This window comes from Rana temporaria, chromosome 12 (assembly GCF_905171775.1).
Source record: "Rana temporaria chromosome 12, aRanTem1.1, whole genome shotgun sequence".
Lineage (NCBI taxonomy): Eukaryota > Metazoa > Chordata > Amphibia > Anura > Ranidae > Rana > Rana temporaria.
Genome location: NC_053500.1, coordinates 146234321 through 146252556, shown reverse-complemented (window position 1 = coordinate 146252556; position 18236 = coordinate 146234321). Strand labels below are relative to the sequence as shown.

At 51.1% G+C, this 18236-nt stretch overlaps 1 protein-coding gene across 3 annotated transcripts in view; it reads right to left on the bottom strand.

Annotated features, from left to right (window-relative positions):
- Positions 1–18236, bottom strand: part of MYH10 (myosin heavy chain 10) — a 126848-nt gene that overhangs the window by 19673 nt on the left and 88939 nt on the right. For 2 of the 3 annotated variants that reach the window (XM_040331131.1, XM_040331133.1), the window contains exons 15-25: positions 17795–17968; positions 17352–17525; positions 15850–15964; positions 14127–14320; positions 9834–9955; positions 7038–7107; positions 6798–6958; positions 4682–4790; positions 2420–2551; positions 1025–1231; positions 278–415 (exon numbers count right to left, since the gene is read on the bottom strand). In XM_040331131.1, coding sequence (XP_040187065.1) covers positions 278–415; positions 1025–1231; positions 2420–2551; positions 4682–4790; positions 6798–6958; positions 7038–7107; positions 9834–9955; positions 14127–14320; positions 15850–15964; positions 17352–17525; positions 17795–17968 — 1596 coding nt within the window. The remainder of the gene's footprint in view (positions 1–277; positions 416–1024; positions 1232–2419; positions 2552–4681; positions 4791–6797; positions 6959–7037; positions 7108–9833; positions 9956–14126; positions 14321–15849; positions 15965–17351; positions 17526–17794; positions 17969–18236) is intronic. The other variant, XM_040331132.1, reaches the window with a different exon arrangement.

Below are 18236 nucleotides of genomic sequence, written 5' to 3'. Positions count from 1 at the left end.
TGCCTGGCCAGTTTAGGTGGACGGCCATGTCTTGGTAGGTTTGCAGTTGTGCCATACTCCTTTCCATTTGGGGATTACTCTGGTTAAACTTGCTATTTCAGCATGAGGTTTAGTTAAAGTTTCTACTCTTACTACCAACCCATACTGTGTGCCATTATACACCCAACATTCTAATACAGGAGAATGAAGTTTATATCTAAATACTATCAGTTGTTGGTATTCGGTGTATTGATGACCCACGCTCTATATCCATATTTGCTACCCAATGTCCCCGCACCTTCACAAACTTGGAGTTCTGGTCCTCTAGTAGAAGGATATCTTCTTCCATCTTCTTTATCTTGGATTCCGCTGTTACTTTCTCCAGCTGTAGCTTCTGTCGGGCTGCCTCTTCCTCATCCAGCTGTTCCTCCAGATCCTACAGGGGGCAAAAAACAGAACATTTCATTGAGAAGAAGATGGAGCACTGATGAGACAAAGTCAAATAACGATCGATGGAACTTCCTGCATCAGGAACTGGAGAATGCAGGAGCATCAAAACATTTGGTGAGGTTACTAAACAGGTTAAGAACTAGCTTGGTGTAGTTTGGAAGACCACCTGGTCCTCAAACTGCCCGTTTATAAATGCTTACTGAGATATACCAGGAGATCCTCGGAGTGCGAGCAACGCGGCTAACAAACATTTCGCAAAACGAGCGCTGTATTTTTAAAAATCTTGACTCGGTTTGCGAGTGTTGTAGAGCGGCGCAGTTCGGAAAGACTCTGTTTCTGAGGTCAGCCGAGCTGTCCTCAGGCCTTTCCGAGGCTCTCCAGCCCGCCCCCCCCCACCTCTGGCCACATGCGGTATTGCATGCCATTGAAGTCAATGCGGAACAAATTATTTTCGTTTTCCATTGACTTCAATGGGGAAACTCGCTTTGATATGCAAGTACTTTGGATTACGAGCATTCTCCTGGAATGGATTATACTCGTAATCCGAGGTTCCACTGTACTGTATAGATGGATAGAGCAAAGGCGGTCCCCATACCTGGACATGAGACTGCATCTTCTTCTTCTCGTTCTGCAGAACCTGATTCCTCTCCTCTTCTTCCTCCATTCGGATCTCCATGTCCCTCAGAATCTCCTCCAGTTCCTGTTTCTTGACCGCCAGACGGGCCCTCATCTCCTCGGCCTCTGCAAATAGTTCCGTCTCCGCCTGGAGTTGCTCGGCCAGGATGTTCTTCTCCTCCACCAGCTGGACAATGAGATCACAGAAGGTAAGAAGAGATCATATCGTATCATATCATGTTCTCGAAAAATTCCACCATTGATTTCCAGGAGTCTGACTTCTAAATCACTTTACTGTAAAACCTCGTACACACGATCAGATTTTCTGCGGACAAGGCGTAGGACTTTTGTCCGAAGGGCGTTGGCCATGAACTTGTCAAGCGTCACCCTTTGGGCAACTTCTACTAATGTTGTGTTATGTCAGGGCTACCATCAGGGGGGTACAGGCAGTACCCCTGTAAGGGGCACGAATGGCAACCCCCTTTTTTAAGGCCCCCCCCCTCCCTTTTTTTTACAAAAAAATAGTTTATATTATATATATATATTTTTATTAAAGGGCCCGGAGGTCCCCAGGGGCCTGGATGGCAACCCCCCCCCCCCTTTTTAATTTCTTTTTTGTTCATATTTAAGGGCCCAGAGGTGCCCAGGGCCCCGGATGGCAACCCCCCCTTTTTTTTATTTTTTATTAAAGGGCCCAAATGGCTTTTGTTTTTTATACATTTTTTTTTTTCATTTCTTTTATAATTTCTTTTTGTGAGGCGCCCAGAGCAACACCCCCCCCCCCCAGACCTCAATTTGCAGCGGCAGCACCCCCCACACGCTTCTCAATTTTAGGCGGCAGCTGGTTATGGTGAGCATTGCTTCCGAGCATGTTGGTACTAGCTATGACTAAGCACTGAAGCTACAGTGCGAAACGCGTTAGCTTTTGTTCCAATTTTTGCTGTGGCATGTTTATTTTGTGATCTATTTTAATAAAAGGAACGTTTTTGTAGTGCGGCTGTCCAAGTTCCCTTCATATTTTTTGCATTGTCATTGCATTGCCGGCACCCATGGTTTGGATTCAGTGAGGAGGCTCTTTGAATACTACTGAGCGGTTATCTTTTCTTTCTATTCCGAGCATGTGTCTGAAGGACTTGTGTACAGACGATCCAATAAACCAACAACACACAATTGTTGGCGGACCATTTTAAAGCATGCAATCCCATATTTGTTGGCGGAAAAATCGACAACAATTGTCCGATGGAGCGTACAAAAAACGGTAACATTTTCCGACAACAGCCTGTCCTCACACAATCCGATCGCGTGTACGAGGCTTTAGACCACCAAATAGCAGCCTTGACTATGAAACGTAAATTCGATATTCTCTACCACTCACCTGCTGGTGTTTCCTCTCCATCTCCACCAGCTCCCCCTCCGCCTTCGACTGCTTCTCCTTCACCTTCAGCAGCTCCTCGTCTTTGGCCAGCAGCTCCTCCTCCTGTCGGGTCACTTGTAGAAGGGGCTTTACCTGTAAAAAGAAGGAAACGTGGCTCTCAGAATTCCCGAAATTTGATCAGTTGATCAATAATGCTACAAAAGTTTTCAAACGATATCAGACGAGGTAAACAAGAACAAACACAAAGGACCAGGTCAGCACATTATAATGAAAATTTGACTTTTTACTTGGTGTCAACGCTCTTGAGTTTTTTTATGCCATTGACACTCAAGACCAGGGATCCTCAAACTACGGCCTTCCAGCTGTTGTAGAACTACACATCCCATGAGGCATTGTAACACACTGATATTCACAGACATGACTGGGCATGATGGGAATTGTAGTTCCTGAACAACTGGAGGGCCGTAAGTTTGAAGACCCCCTGCTATAGACAGACATTGGAGAGGAGCCAACATGATGAAACAAATCTTTCAAAATGAATCAAGATGGATTTCTGAGCTTCAGACCCTTACACCATCAGGGTTAAACATTGAGCTAGACCTCAATTGTTTTATCACCAATATATTATTTTCTCCATGATTCCTTTCCCTGACTTCTCCTTTCCCCCCCTTTGTTTTCCTAATTACCACACTGGACCACTAGGTGGCCGCAGAGTGGTTTAACATACCTAGTAAGTTAAATTTCGACCACTAGGTGGCCCCCCAAGCTGATATCCCATTCCTATCACCCAAGGACGTAGTTTATACCGACTTCCACCCCTAGAGGTCCTATGGACCTCTTTTTTTTTTTCCCCCCCTTACCTCCATTAAAATCTATGTACCATTGCTAGTCGTGATTTTAGGTCATTTTTTTTTAAATAGATTGACCTTTTTAACCACTTCCATACCGGGGGGGCACTTACGCACTTTTCTTCCCAGGCCAATTTTCAGCGCTGTCGCACTTTGAATGACAATTGCGCGGTCATGCTACACTGTACCCAAACAATTTTATCATTTTTTTACCCACAAATAGAGCTTTCTTTTGTGGTATTTGATCACCTCTGCGATTTATTTTTATTTTTTGCGCAACTGAAAAAAAAGACCAAATATTTAGAAAAAAATTAAGTTTTTATTTTTTTCTGTTAATTTTTTTGAAAATAAGTAATTTTTCTTCAATTACGGGCACCGATGAGGTGGCGCTGGTATTGGGCACTCATAGGCGGCACTGATGGCATTGCTGGGCATCACTTCAGTCAGTGCCCATGTTGCCAGTCAGTGCCCATTTGTGCTCTTTTTCATTGTTGCCTATTATTGCGTCCTGGTAGTCCAGTGTGGACATCCGAGGGTGGGGGGGCTGCGCTGATAAACAATCACCCCAACCCCTCCCCGTCAGGAGAGCCGGCGATCGGCTCTCCTCTAGTCGCGTCAGTCAGATGCAAGTGAGGAAGAGCTGATCAACGGCTCTTCCTGTTTACATCGTGATCAGCCATGATTGGACACGGCTGATCACGTGGTAAAGAGGCTCTTTACCGAGATCGGAGATGCAGGGTGTCAGACTGACATCACCGATCGCCCCCACGGGTGAGCGCCCGCATGTTATCCTGCAGGACGTCAATAGATGTCCAGTCAGGATAACACAACTTCCCGGACGTCAATATACCAGTGACCGGGCAGGAAGTGGTTAAAGAGGTCAGTCTAAGGAGACCAACTCCGTGCAACATGTGGGGACCGTACCAAGCAAGATACAAGCCGGTCACCTCTCATGCAGAAGGAGGGTGGGCAAGTTGCGGAGAGATGTCCATTTGCCTAGTCTGGAGCTGATAAAAAACAAACTTCTGACTTTACAACCGCTGTAACCCCTTCCCACCACCGCCTCCTGGCCCTTTAAGAGGTTGTAAATGCCGGGAGGTGGGCATTCCGATCATGTGACCATTGTGATTGGCAGTCACATGATCGGAAAAGCTCCCGGTCGCACACTCAGCACCTATATATGCGGCCCCATGGCCTTTCAGCCCACCCTTCGAGAGGTCACATATATTACGTACCTCTGGCGGGAACTGCTTAAAGACATTTGGAAAATTAGAAGCTATAACAGAAAAACGCACAGCCCTGAGAGGAATGCACGGCTCACGATGGTCACACCGAGTTGCAGACAGAATACTACGGCTATTTCTTCTACAGCTGACCACAGACATCGGCGTCTCGACGCCTCCAGACTTCTTACCTTGGTGAAGAGTCGCCACCACTGCCAGTGGCGCAGTTTCAGGTAGGCGGCGCAGTTCCGCTGTAACACCTTCAAGGCGCTCAGCTGCTGCTGCTTCTTGGCAAAGGCCCTGAAGAGAGACAAAAGCCCGAAGGGTGAACCACAGGAAACAATGTCACATTTATATTACAGGATAGAACATAAGTGGTCTTTGTTGTCCAGCACAGAATGTGATTGGTGCGGAGAGGAGAGATCCCAGAAGGACCCGCAGATTGCGTCACACGCTGAACGATCTTTTCCCGAAATGTAGGTTTGTGTCGTTTGGTTTCATCAGAACTCTGCAATTTATTGTTTTATTTTTCTGAGATGTTTGATGTGAATATTGTGGAGTGAAGAGGAAATGATCTGCAGACTAGAAAAGCGACTTGCAAGGATCGCAGGAATTCCGAGCGATTTTCTGAAGAGACGCAATACTGGCCGGCGAGAGGCTTTCTGATTGGTGGAGGGACAGCTGGATGTGAAGTTTACGGCACTTGCATGTCTTACTGAAGGGATCGGAGTTTAGCGCAACGCTTCGCATACAATCGCAAGGAAATCAGATTTCTAATACAAAAAAACACGGCCCAGCAGTACTATGACATGTGTGGTTTTATTTTCCCATCTTACATGTGAATATTGTGGAGTGGAGGAGGAGGATGATGATGGAGAGGAGGAGGAGGAGGTTAATGATGGAGGAGGCGGCGAGAAGGAGGTTGAAGGAGGAGGAGGAGGAGGCGAGAAGGAGGAGGAAGAGGCGAGAAGGAGGTTGATGATGGAGGAGGAGGAGGAGGAGGAGGAGGAGGAGGAGGAGGAGGAGGAGGAGGAGGTTGATGAAGGAGGAGAGAAGGAGGTTGATGAAGGAGGAGAGAAGGAGGTTGATGGAGGAGAGAAGGAGGCGAGAAGGAGGATGATGGAGGAGGCGAGAAGGAGGATGATGGAGGAGGCGAGAAGGAGGATGATGGAGGAGGCGAGAAGGAGGATGATGGAGGAGGCGAGAAGGAGGATGATGGAGGAGGCGAGAAGGAGGATGATGGAGGAGGCGAGAAGGAGGATGATGGAGGAGGCGAGAAGGAGGATGATGGAGGAGGCGAGAAGGAGGATGATGGAGGAGGCGAGAAGGAGGATGATGGAGGAGGATGATGATGAGGAGGTTGATGGAGGAGAGAAGGAGGATGAGAGAAGGAGGGTGATGATGGAGGAGGAGAGAAGGAGGTTGATGAAGGATGATGAGTATAATGATGGAGAAGGCAGAGGAAGGAGGAGGATGATGATGGAGGAGGCAGAGGAAGGAGGAGGAAAGAGGCAGAGGAAGGAAAAGGATGATGATGGAGGAGGATAATGAAGGAGGACGGGGGTGGTGGTGAAGGGAAAGTCCCCTCCCCCTGCTTGTAATGGCAATTGAGCCGCTCCGATTGCTATTACAAGAGAGCCGACTCGATACGGTTCTAGGTGACGCCCGCAGCTGCACAACATCATCACCTTCCTGGAACCTTTACATTATTTTACATTTCTGGTTCTAGGATCTCGGTCTCAGATTCCATCTTCTAGCGGTACATATACCATTGCCGTGTACATAGATGTGTGTAAATTATATAATGTATCAAATTCTGATATTTTTTTATTTACATTTATCTTATTAGAGACAAAATCCCCCTGAGGAAGACCATGACTGTACGGGTCGAAACGCGTTGGTGCACCTATGTGGTTGGCATGTGTTAATGCTATGTGTTGCTCCCCCTGTATTTTTATCATCAAATGATGGAATGTGTCTTTGTAGAACCAGAGCTCGTATTTTAACCTACATGAGTGTTGATTTCCTATTTTTGAAAATAAAGACTTTTACAAACAGTTGCAGCTTTTTTTTTGTTCCAATTATTTGGCTGCTTTTTAAAAAACACAAAGACCAACCCCCCCCTCCCCCTGAAGTTGCAGGTTGCTTGGCTTCAACATGATTTTTTAGCTGCTGCCAGTATACAGCATGAGAAGTAATGCCAATGTAAGGAACTTCCCCAAGTCAGTGGCTTATATTGAAATCACCGAATCTGTATGTTAGCCAGGCAGCCGGCATTTTCCGTTGGTACAAAAGTCTAATACTCACTTCCTGGCCAGGTATCCTCGGCAAACGGATTGGAAGTAAATGATGATGTCGGTTATCTTGAGGTCCCGCTCCTCTTCCAGGTGCGCCAGCACACCCGCGCGGAAGAAGATCTTACTCTGCCCGATTCGGAAGAGGTTTGGGTCGAGCTCCAGCGCCCGGATCTGCGGGGAGAACCCAACGGTCAGGGGGGAGGGGACAAAGTGATCACATAGGGATCATGTGATCAGGTGCGTCTCTTACCATCCTCTCGCAGGCCTGCTTCCCATCCATGAATCCTTTGGGAATGGCGTTGGGGGTGAGGATTTCATACCTGGAAAGGAGAGCACAGCGATTGGTTAATTCCATCCATTCTCTATCCAGTCCCGCCCTATGATCTCTATGGGATGTGGTCACATGACCAAGCTTGACGGCACCGCCAGGCTCCACCCATCTGCTAGGCGGGACTTGGATCTTTAAAAATAATGTTCCACAATTCACCGGATCTGCTGCCGTCATACATGACCGCGCTCAACGACAATTACCGCATAATCCTCGCTACGGGGCCGTCTTAATAGCATCTTGGGCCCCTGGGAAAAGTAATGCTCTGGGGCCCCTACAATGATGACAGTGCGGGTAAACAGACATCAAGTAGGTAGGCGGCAGACGGCCCCCCCTGTGGATCTATCACTCTCAGTGTCACCATGGGGCCCCCAATTTCGGGGCAGCCTGGGCTCAAGGACCAGCTGCTTTGGGGAAAGTGCAGGGGCCCCCCATGCAGCTGGGGCCACTGGGCAGTGCCCTCTCATTAAGACAGCCCTGCCTCGCTATACAGTGGAACCTCGGATTACGGGTATAATCCGTTGTAATCCAAAGCACTCTCATATCAAAGCGAGTTTCCCCATAGAAGTCAATGGAAACTAAAATAATTAGTTCCGCATTGACTTCAATGGCATGCAATACCGCAGGTGGCCAGGGTGGGGGGCGCCAGAGACAGGTCGGCTGACCTCGGAAAAGCTCGGAATCGGAAAGGCCCAGGGACAGATTGGCCGACCTCGGAAAGGCTCGGACACAACCGGAAACTGAGTATTTCCGAAAAAGGCTCTGGCGCCCCCCCCCTCCCCTCAGGCCAAATGTGGCATTGCAAGGCTCCATTAGCTTGAATTCTGATCGTTTTGCTAGACAACATTCGCAAACCGAGTCAGAAAAAAAAAAAAAAAGAAAAGTTGCTCGTCTTTTAAAACGCCCGTTAACCGCGTTACTCGGAAACCGCGGTTCCACTGTACTACAAAGCGTAAAAATCGAATTCCCACCTGTAAGTGCTTGTTCACACTACTAGTGGTTTGGGGGGGGATGGTAAAACCCTGCCACACTATTACAGCCCCCCCCCTCTTTTTTAGTTTCAGAGGCAGCAGCCGTGGGGGGGGGCACACACACATACCGCTTCAGGAATTTTACCCCCTTGTCCTTTTTCGTTGGGTGTAATACGCACCAAAATGCGACCAATTCAAATGAATGGGGCCACCCTGCAAGCGCCCCGCAATGCATGCAGCTACAGCGTCTCAGTGCGGAGATCAAGCAGGTAAAGCGGTGAATTTGCATCACTAATTACAAGAGACATTCATTTCTGCTGTCTTGGAACAACGCATCAGCTTGATCGACCTTAAAGCGGAGTTCCACCCAAAGATGGAACTTCCGCTTTTTGGAATCCCCCCCCCCCTCCGGTGGCGGGGGGGGGGGGGGAGGAGCAGATACCGGTCTAATACAGGTATTCTTGCTCCCCCTTCCTGGCATAGATCACCGCGGTGACCTACGCCACATCTGGCGCCTTCTCAGAAGGTCTCGGAAGACAGTAGGGACCAGTGGGATCGCACAGCGCAACTCGCGCATGCGCAGTAGGGAACCAGAAAGTGAAGCCTCATCAGGCTTCACTTCCTGATTCCCTTACCGAAGATGTCGGCGGCAGCACCCGAGAGCCGACGGACAGATCGGCTTCTGACACCGCGGGCGCCCAGGACAGGTAAGTGTCCATTTATTAAGAGTCAGCAGCGGCAGGATTTGTAGCTGTTGACTTTTATTATTTAAGTTTTTTTTAAATTGTTATATTTTTTTGGGGCGAAACTCCACTTTAAATTGGTTGTAAACCCTTCCATACACCCAGTGAAGTGACTATTCTCAGATGATACACAGAGAGGAAACAAATCCTCCTACATAAGTTGTACCTGTTTATCTGCAGTCTTCTCTACATCCCTTCAAATGTATAAAGCAGGGATATGCAATTAGCGGACCTCCAGCTGTTGCAGAACTACAAGTCCCATGAGGCATAGCAAGACTCTGACAGCCAGAAGCATTACAACCAGAGGCATGATGGGACTTGTAGTTTTGCAACAGCTGGAGGTCCGCTAATTGCATAACCCTGGACTATAAAGCTTGTCTGAGCTATCAGAAAACGGGGGGGCTGAAGTTGCAGTCTGGAGAGCTCATAGAGCCGATTGGAGGGAAGAGGCACACCCCCATCCCCTTTACACAGCAACTGAGCTGAGGCTGTCAATCACAGGCTGTGTGCAGGATCTCCCTCCCCTGTCACCATGTTTCTCTTGGTGTCAGGAAAACTTGGCAGAAGTAACTGAACTGAGACAAGCACACACTATAGAGCAGGGATATGCAAATAGCGGACCTCCAGCTGTTGCACAAGTACAAATCCCATGAGGCATAGCAAGACTCTGACAACCACAAGCATGACACCCAGAGGCAGAGGCATGATGGGACTTGTAGTTTTGCAACAGCTGGAGGTCCGCTAATTGCATATGCCTGCTATAGAGGGATGTGCTTTGTTCATATATCGTGTCTTGAGGTTTACAACCACTTTAAAGCAGGTGATGAGGAGGCGATACGCCTCTTCACCGCCAGTAAAATGCTCTCTGAAGAACGATCCCAATGTGGATTGCTCTTCAGGGATCAAAGGAGACCCAAGGGAATCTATAATGTACAGAAAAACAACAAATATTGACACAGAAGATCCCAAGGGGGGTCTATTATTTACGCTCGTGCTTCCAGTACCTCTGCCGGAACTCCTGGAAGACAATCCGGTTGGGAAATCCCTGCCGGCAGATTCGGATCCCTTCCAGAACCCCGTTACACCGCAGCTGATCCAACACCAAATGAGGGTCCAATTTCCCGGCCTGTACAGAAGAAGAGAGAGTCGGGTTTATAGAGGAAGAATCAAATCCAGAGAACCAGAAAAACACTGCGCATGCGCCAAGAGATGCATCCCTAAGATGTATGTAAAAACCCCGACCACCACCAGAGGGCGCTGATACATTCCATTATAGGGGACAGAGGGACCACCACCAGAGGGCGCCGATACCTTCCATTATAGGGGACAGAGGGCCCACCACCAGAGGGCGCCGATACCTTCCATTATAGGGGACAGAGGGACCACCACCAGAGGGCGCTGATACCTTCCATTATAGGGGACAGAGGGACCACCACCAGAGGGCGCTGATACCTTCCATTATAGGGGACAGAGGGACCACCACCAGAGGGCGCCGATACCTTCCATTATAGGGGACAGAGGGCCCACCACCAGAGGGCGCCGATACCTTCCATTATAGGGGACAGAGGAACCACCACCAGAGGGCGCTGATACCTTCCATTATAGGGGACAGAGGGACCACCACCAGAGGGCGCTGATACATTCCATTATAGGGGACAGAGGGACCACCACCAGAGGGCGCCGATACCTTCCATTATAGGGGACAGAGGGACCACCACCAGAGGGCGCTGATACCTTCCATTATAGGGGACAGAGACCACCAGAGGGCGCTGACACATTCCATTATAGGGGACAGAGGGACCACCACCAGAGGGCGCTGATACCTTCCATTATAGGGGACAGAGGGACCACCACCAGAGGGCGCCGATACCTTCCATTATAGGGGACAGAGGGCCCACCACCAGAGGGCGCCGATACCTTCCATTATAGGGGACAGAGGGACCACCACCAGAGGGCGCTGATACCTTCCATTATAGGGGACAGAGGGACCACCACCAGAGGGCGCCGATACCTTCCATTATAGGGAACAGAGGACCCACCACCAGAGGGCGCTGATACCTTCCATTATAGGGGACAGAGGGACCACCACCAGAGGGCGCTGATACCTTCCATTATAGGGGACAGAGGGACCACCACCAGAGGGCGCTGATACCTTCCATTATAGGGGACAGAGGGCCCACCACCAGAGGGCGCCGATACCTTCCATTATAGGGGACAGAGGGCCCACCACCAGAGGGCGCCGATACCTTCCATTATAGGGGACAGAGGGACCACCACCACCAGAGGGCGCTGATACCTTCCATTATAGGGGACAGAGGGACCACCACCAGAGGGCGCTGATACCTTCCATTATAGGGGACAGAGGGACCACCACCAGAGGGCGCCGATACCTTCCATTATAGGGGACAGAGGACCCACCACCAGAGGGCGCCGATACCTTCCATTATAGGGGACAGAGGGCCCACCACCAGAGGGCGCTGATACCTTCCATTATAGGGGACAGAGGGCCCACCACCAGAGGGCGCCGATACCTTCCATTATAGGGGACAGAGGGACCACCACCAGAGGGCGCTGATACCTTCCATTATAGGGGACAGAGGGACCACCACCAGAGGGCGCTGATACCTTCCATTATAGGGGACAGAGGGCCCACCACCAGAGGGCGCCGATACCTTCCATTATAGGGGACAGAGGGCCCACCACCAGAGGGCGCCGATACCTTCCATTATAGGGGACAGAGGGACCACCACCACCAGAGGGCGCTGATACCTTCCATTATAGGGGACAGAGGGACCACCACCAGAGGGCGCTGATACCTTCCATTATAGGGGACAGAGGGACCACCACCAGAGGGCGCCGATACCTTCCATTATAGGGGACAGAGGACCCACCACCAGAGGGCGCCGATACCTTCCATTATAGGGGACAGAGGGCCCACCACCAGAGGGCGCTGATACCTTCCATTATAGGGGACAGAGGGACCACCACCAGAGGGCGCCGATACCTTCCATTATAGGGGACAGAGGGACCACCACCACCAGAGGGCGCTGATACCTTCCATTATAGGGGACAGAGGGACCACCACCAGAGGGCGCTGATACCTTCCATTATAGGGGACAGAGGGACCACCACCAGAGGGCGCTGATACATTCCATTATAGGGGACAGAGGGACCACCACCAGAGGGCGCTGATACCTTCCATTATAGGGGACAGAGGGACCACCACCAGAGGGCGCTGATACATTCCATTATAGGGGACAGAGGGACCACCACCAGAGGGCGCTGATACCTTCCATTATAGGGGACAGAGGGACCACCACCAGAGGGCGCTGATACATTCCATTATAGGGGACAGAGGGACCACCACCAGAGGGCGCTGATACATTCCATTATAGGGGACAGAGGGACCACCACCAGAGGGCGCTGATACATTCCATTATAGGGGACAGAGGGACCACCACCAGAGGGCGCCGATACCTTCCATTATAGGGGACAGAGGACCCACCACCAGAGGGCGCCGATACCTTCCATTATAGGGGACAGAGGGCCCACCACCAGAGGGCGCTGATACCTTCCATTATAGGGGACAGAGGGCCCACCACCAGAGGGCGCCGATACCTTCCATTATAGGGGACAGAGGGACCACCACCACCAGAGGGCGCTGATACCTTCCATTATAGGGGACAGAGGGACCACCACCAGAGGGCGCTGATACCTTCCATTATAGGGGACAGAGGGACCACCACCAGAGGGCGCTGATACATTCCATTATAGGGGACAGAGGGACCACCACCAGAGGGCGCTGATACATTCCATTATAGGGGACAGAGGGACCACCACCAGAGGGCGCTGATACATTCCATTATAGGGGACAGAGGGACCACCACCAGAGGGCGCTGATACCTTCCATTATAGGGGACAGAGGGACCACCACCAGAGGGCGCTGATACCTTCCATTATAGGGGACAGAGGGACCACCACCAGAGGGCGCTGATACATTCCATTATAGGGGACAGAGGACCCACCACCAGAGGGCGCCGATACCTTCCATTATAGGGGACAGAGGGCCCACCACCAGAGGGCGCTGATACCTTCCATTATAGGGGACAGAGGGCCCACCACCAGAGGGCGCCGATACCTTCCATTATAGGGGACAGAGGGACCACCACCACCAGAGGGCGCTGATACCTTCCATTATAGGGGACAGAGGGACCACCACCAGAGGGCGCTGATACCTTCCATTATAGGGGACAGAGGGACCACCACCAGAGGGCGCTGATACATTCCATTATAGGGGACAGAGGGACCACCACCAGAGGGCGCTGATACATTCCATTATAGGGGACAGAGGGACCACCACCAGAGGGCGCTGATACATTCCATTATAGGGGACAGAGGGACCACCACCAGAGGGCGCTGATACCTTCCATTATAGGGGACAGAGACCACCAGAGGGCGCTGATACCTTCCATTATAGGGGACAGAGGGACCACCACCAGAGGGCGCCGATACCTTCCATTATAGGGGACAGAGGGCCCACCACCAGAGGGCGCTGATACCTTCCATTATAGGGGACAGAGGGCTAAATAGGAATAAATCTTCAGAAGGGGCCACACCGTCCCAATTTCACTTGGAAACAAAACCTTCCCTTCCAGTCTCGCACTTTGGTGTCTAAAACAAGGAATGCAATGAAAACAAAAAAAGGGTGTAAATTTAATCATTGGCGGCCCGTCCATAAGGGGCGCCGCCCCCTTCTAATCCATGTGCCCGCCCCCTAATCTACATGCAGGGAGTCAGATGCATGGATTTCAAAGGGGGTTCTTTTTTCAAAGGGGAGGGAGGAGCCGGCACACCTGTGCAAGGGGAGGGAGGAGCCGGCACACCTGTGCAAGGGGAGGGAGGAGCCGGCACACCTGTGCAAGGGGAGGGAGGAGCCGGCACACCTGTGCATGGGGGAAGGGGAGGAGCCGGCACACCTGTGCATGGGGGAAGGGGAGGAGCCGGCACACCTGTGCATGGGGGAAGGGGAGGAGCCGGCACACCTGTGCATGGGGGAAGGGGAGGAGCCGGCACACCTGTGCATGGGGGAAGGGGAGGAGCCGGCACACCTGTGCAAGGGGAAGGGGAGGTCGGAATTCAACTTTAAAATGAGTCTTAGCTCTGAATGAGAAACAGAATGTGATTCTAGATGGATCTGCACCTATAACTCAGCATCAGTAAAGCAGATTCAACACAACTTTATTGCAGCGCCCCCCAGAGGCGGGGTCAAAGTCTGCCTCCTCTGATCTCACACTTACGCGTTTCTCGTGGTTGGGGATGATGCAGCGCACAAAGTTTGGGTTGGTGTTCCGCAGCGTCGCCATCAGCTTGGTCAGGGACTCCTTGTACAGCTGCCCCACCGTGCGGAACATTCCCTTCTTCGTCTTATAGGCGGATCCGAACGCCGTCTCCGTCATTCCCGCCACTTGATCCAGGCCCACGATACGGTCTACTACAGAGAAGATAGAGGGGGTTAGTGACGGTCTAAGTGCGGCAAATACGCGGAGAGATAAATCCAGACTGTACAAGACAATCCAACTGTGTGTCCCCCATTTTCCTGTGCCGCCCCCCCCCCCATAATTATTTATTAAAATATTGCTGCCTCTGGTTAAAAAATAAATACTCATTAATACCCGGGGGGGACCTTAGGAGAAAAGCAGATTTACTTACCATATACTTTTTCCCTGCAGGCTTCCTCCTCTCCATGTGACCGGCCTCTCATAGTCGCTTCCCATCCACAATCTGATGGTCTCACTACTCTGACATCATCATGTACAATGCAGCACCAGCAGTCCTGCAGTGTACCAATGATGGTTCAGGGGCAAATACTGCAACCTCTGGTCAACGACCATCTTTTTCCTAAACATGCATACCTGGTTATGTAAGGGGGAGCAACAGGTCATGGAGGGTGGGAAAAGGAGCGGGTCATGGAGAATGGGGAAACGGTGGAAGAAGCAGGCCACGGGCTGAGGATAGAGGCGGCGGCCATGGGCGGAGGATAGAGGAGGCGGCCATGGGCGGAGGATAGAGGAGGCGGCCATGGGCGGAGGATAGAGGAGGCAGCCACGGGCGGAGGATAGAGGAGGCGGCCACGGGCGGAGGATAGAGGAGGCGGCCACGGGCGGAGGATAGAGGAGGCGGCCACGGGCGGAGGATAGAGGAGGCGGCCACGGGCGGAGGATAGAGGAGGCGGCCACGGGCGGAGGATAGAGGAGGCGGCCACGGGCGGAGGATAGAGGAGAGGGCCACGGGCTGAGGATAGAGGAGAGGGCCACGGGCTGAGGATAGAGGAGGGGGCCACGGGCTGAGGATAGAGGAGGGGGCCATGGGCTGAGGATAAAGGAGGGGGCAAAGGGCTGAGGATAGAGGAGGAGGCCACGGGCGGTGGAAGGGGCGGGCCACGGGCGGTGGAAGGGGCGGGCCACGGGCGGTGGAAGGGGCGGGCCACGGGCGGTGGAAGGTCATGGGGTCAGCAAGACCTATAATAAAATGACTAGATGCCCTAATCACACCAACTTTTGAAGCGGTGTGCTTTTGAGCGTTCGACACCCTCACCACATCTGAGCTGAACTAAAGCAGATTCTGCCCACTCTACCCAAATCTCCATGCAGGCGGGCAGACTAGAGTCTACAAGCCGCTCTCTACATCCAGTTCTAATCTACGAGCAAAAATAAATAAATAAGTCACCTCCACATAGGTGGTCATAAAAAGAGGCTCTCTGAACAGTCTGGAGGTCTAAGGTAATGAGGGGAAAAAAAAGCGTTGAAAATAAATCAATATAAAAGTGTTTGGGTTGAAGGAATTTCCCCACCAATGAGAAGTTCTGCACAGAAATCTTCACTATTCACAACACTTGTTTGAAAAGGACGGAAAGATCCACCTGAAGCCCACAGGTCTGAAGTTCCTCCGACAGATTTTGGCTGAACTTTGACAAATATCACAAAACACACATTTAGAAACGATCATCAGACGTTTTCCTACCATCTTTCCAGAGCTCGCCCACAAATTTGTCTGTGGACTGGTGAAGGAGGGTGGCCACGTTGTCGTTCAGAGGGTCCATGTTCTTCATGAGCCACTCATCGGCCTTGTAGTCCACCTGCAGGGAGAGACAACGCAGATCTGTAACCTGCAATAACAAGCAGCCAGGACCTAATCTGCCCCACCATGCCCGAGCCGAGTCATCTTCCAGGCAACCTGGGCAGGAGCCCCCTCCAGGCAACCTGGGCAGGAGCCCCCGGGGGCCCAATGGATGTCCAGAGAACCCGGCTACAACTTTAATGCTCCAAAAAAACAAAGGATAGGGATTTGGTAAAAAATCTGTGTTCCTGGCTATCACCTTACAAAAGAGGATACAGTTGTAAACGCGAATGTGGACAACTTCTCTGGGCCCTACTGCAATCCAAAGCTCGCTGAGGGCCACATTCCACCTTAAAGCCAAAACGCCAGGAATTTCACCACATTATAAAATGTGCTGGTTTACTATGAGTTAAAGTGATGCTATAGGTTCGATTAAAAAACAAAACAACAAACATGTGGCCTCGAACATCCTCTTCTGGGGTCCCACACCGGCTCTCTCAGCTCCTCCCGCATCAGAAAACCCCCCTCTGGAAAGTGCTCTTCCAAGGGGGTTACCTCGCGGGCGTGCATAGCCGCCAACTACAGGACTCAGCCCCGCCCCATTGGATTTGATTGACAGCAGTGGGAGCCAATGGCTGCGCTATCAATCTATCCAATGAAGAGCCGATCGGCATGGAGAGAACTACGCGGAATCACGCTCCTCAGAAATTCAGGTCTCGGGTAAATAAAAAATAAAATGGGGGTGAAAAAACAGGAAGCTTTACAACCTCTTTAAAGCGGAGTTCCACCCAGAAATTGAACTTCCGCTGATCCGGTTCCTCCCCCCCCCCTCCGGTGTCACATTTGGCACCTTTCTAATCCGGGTATTTGCTCCCACTTCCGGCAAAAAATTGCAGCAGTAATCTATGTCATGTTTGTCCCCCCCCCCCCTGTCTTCTGGGAGACACACAGGTCCCAGAATGCAGCAGGGATCACTCAGAACACGCATGCGCAATAGGGAACCAGTCTGCGATGCCGCAAGGCTTCACTTTCCGATTCCCTCATTGAAGAGGCCGGCGACTCGACCCGGGAGCCGAGGAACATCGCGGGCGCCCTGGACAGGTAAGTGTCCTTATTTTAAAAGTCAGCAGCTGCTGTAGATGTAGCTGCCGACTTTTATTTTTATTCTTTTGAGGCGGAGCTCCGTTTTAATCGAACAAACTGAAGTTAGAAGCTGATTGGTTACGGTTACTCCAGATTTTGCACTCTCCCGTTTTAGTTAATCAACCCCGATAGATGAACTACAAAACACATTGTGTGTGATGGGAGGCGTCTTGTACCTCAACCCCGATAGATGAACTACAAAACACATTGTGTATGATGGGAGGCGTCTAGTCAGATACTGAAGCCGAGCGGAAGTCACCTACCCTGCCGGCGTAATGGATGATGCAGAAATCGGCTTTGTCCTTCAGCTGCCGCGGCCTCTGGAACTTGGAGTGGGTTCCTTGTTCCTGCACCAGCTTGTCCACAAAGGTCTTGTCTGTGGCTTTGGGGAACCAGCACTCCTCATCCAGCAGAGCCAGGACTCCGGGAGGGTTGGCCTGGGGGGGGGGGGGGGACAGAAACAAAGGCTGAAGAGAAATTCTGCAAGGCAGGACTGGTCTATTGTAACAGAAAGGGTTAAAAGGCTAATTCCATCTTTTACACCATCATGTAACAACAATATGTAACAATATGCAACAACAACATGTAACAATATGTAACAATATGTAACAACAACAACAACATGTAACAACAACATGTAACAATATGCAACACATGCAACAATATGCAACAACAACAACAACATGTAACAGACGATTGTACTTACTGGTCTCTCGATGAGGTCAATGCAGGGCTGGAGGTCAAGGCCGAAGTCGATGAAGTTCCACTCGATGCCCTCCCGCTGGTACTCCTCCTGCTCCAGGATGAACATGGTGTGGTTGAAGAGCTGCTGCAGCTTCTCGTTGGTGTAATTGATGCAGAGCTGTTCAAAGGAGTTCAGCTGGAAGAGGAAGAGAAGAGTCAGTGGCGGCGACATTGCAACAAAGACATGCAAACAACTGCAAAGGCTCAACCTCTGCAGACCCCTGATCTAAGGCACCGATGCCGCTCACTGGTAGTCTCACCGGATTTGGAGTGATATTTGGCGATGGCACTACTGTTCCTGCTCACTGTTCTCCTTGCTGGAGGAGAAGCTGTAAAGAAGAACCAGCAGTGCAAGGATCTCCCTGCTTAATATATTCTTTGGATCTGTGCTTCCTCCAATTTGC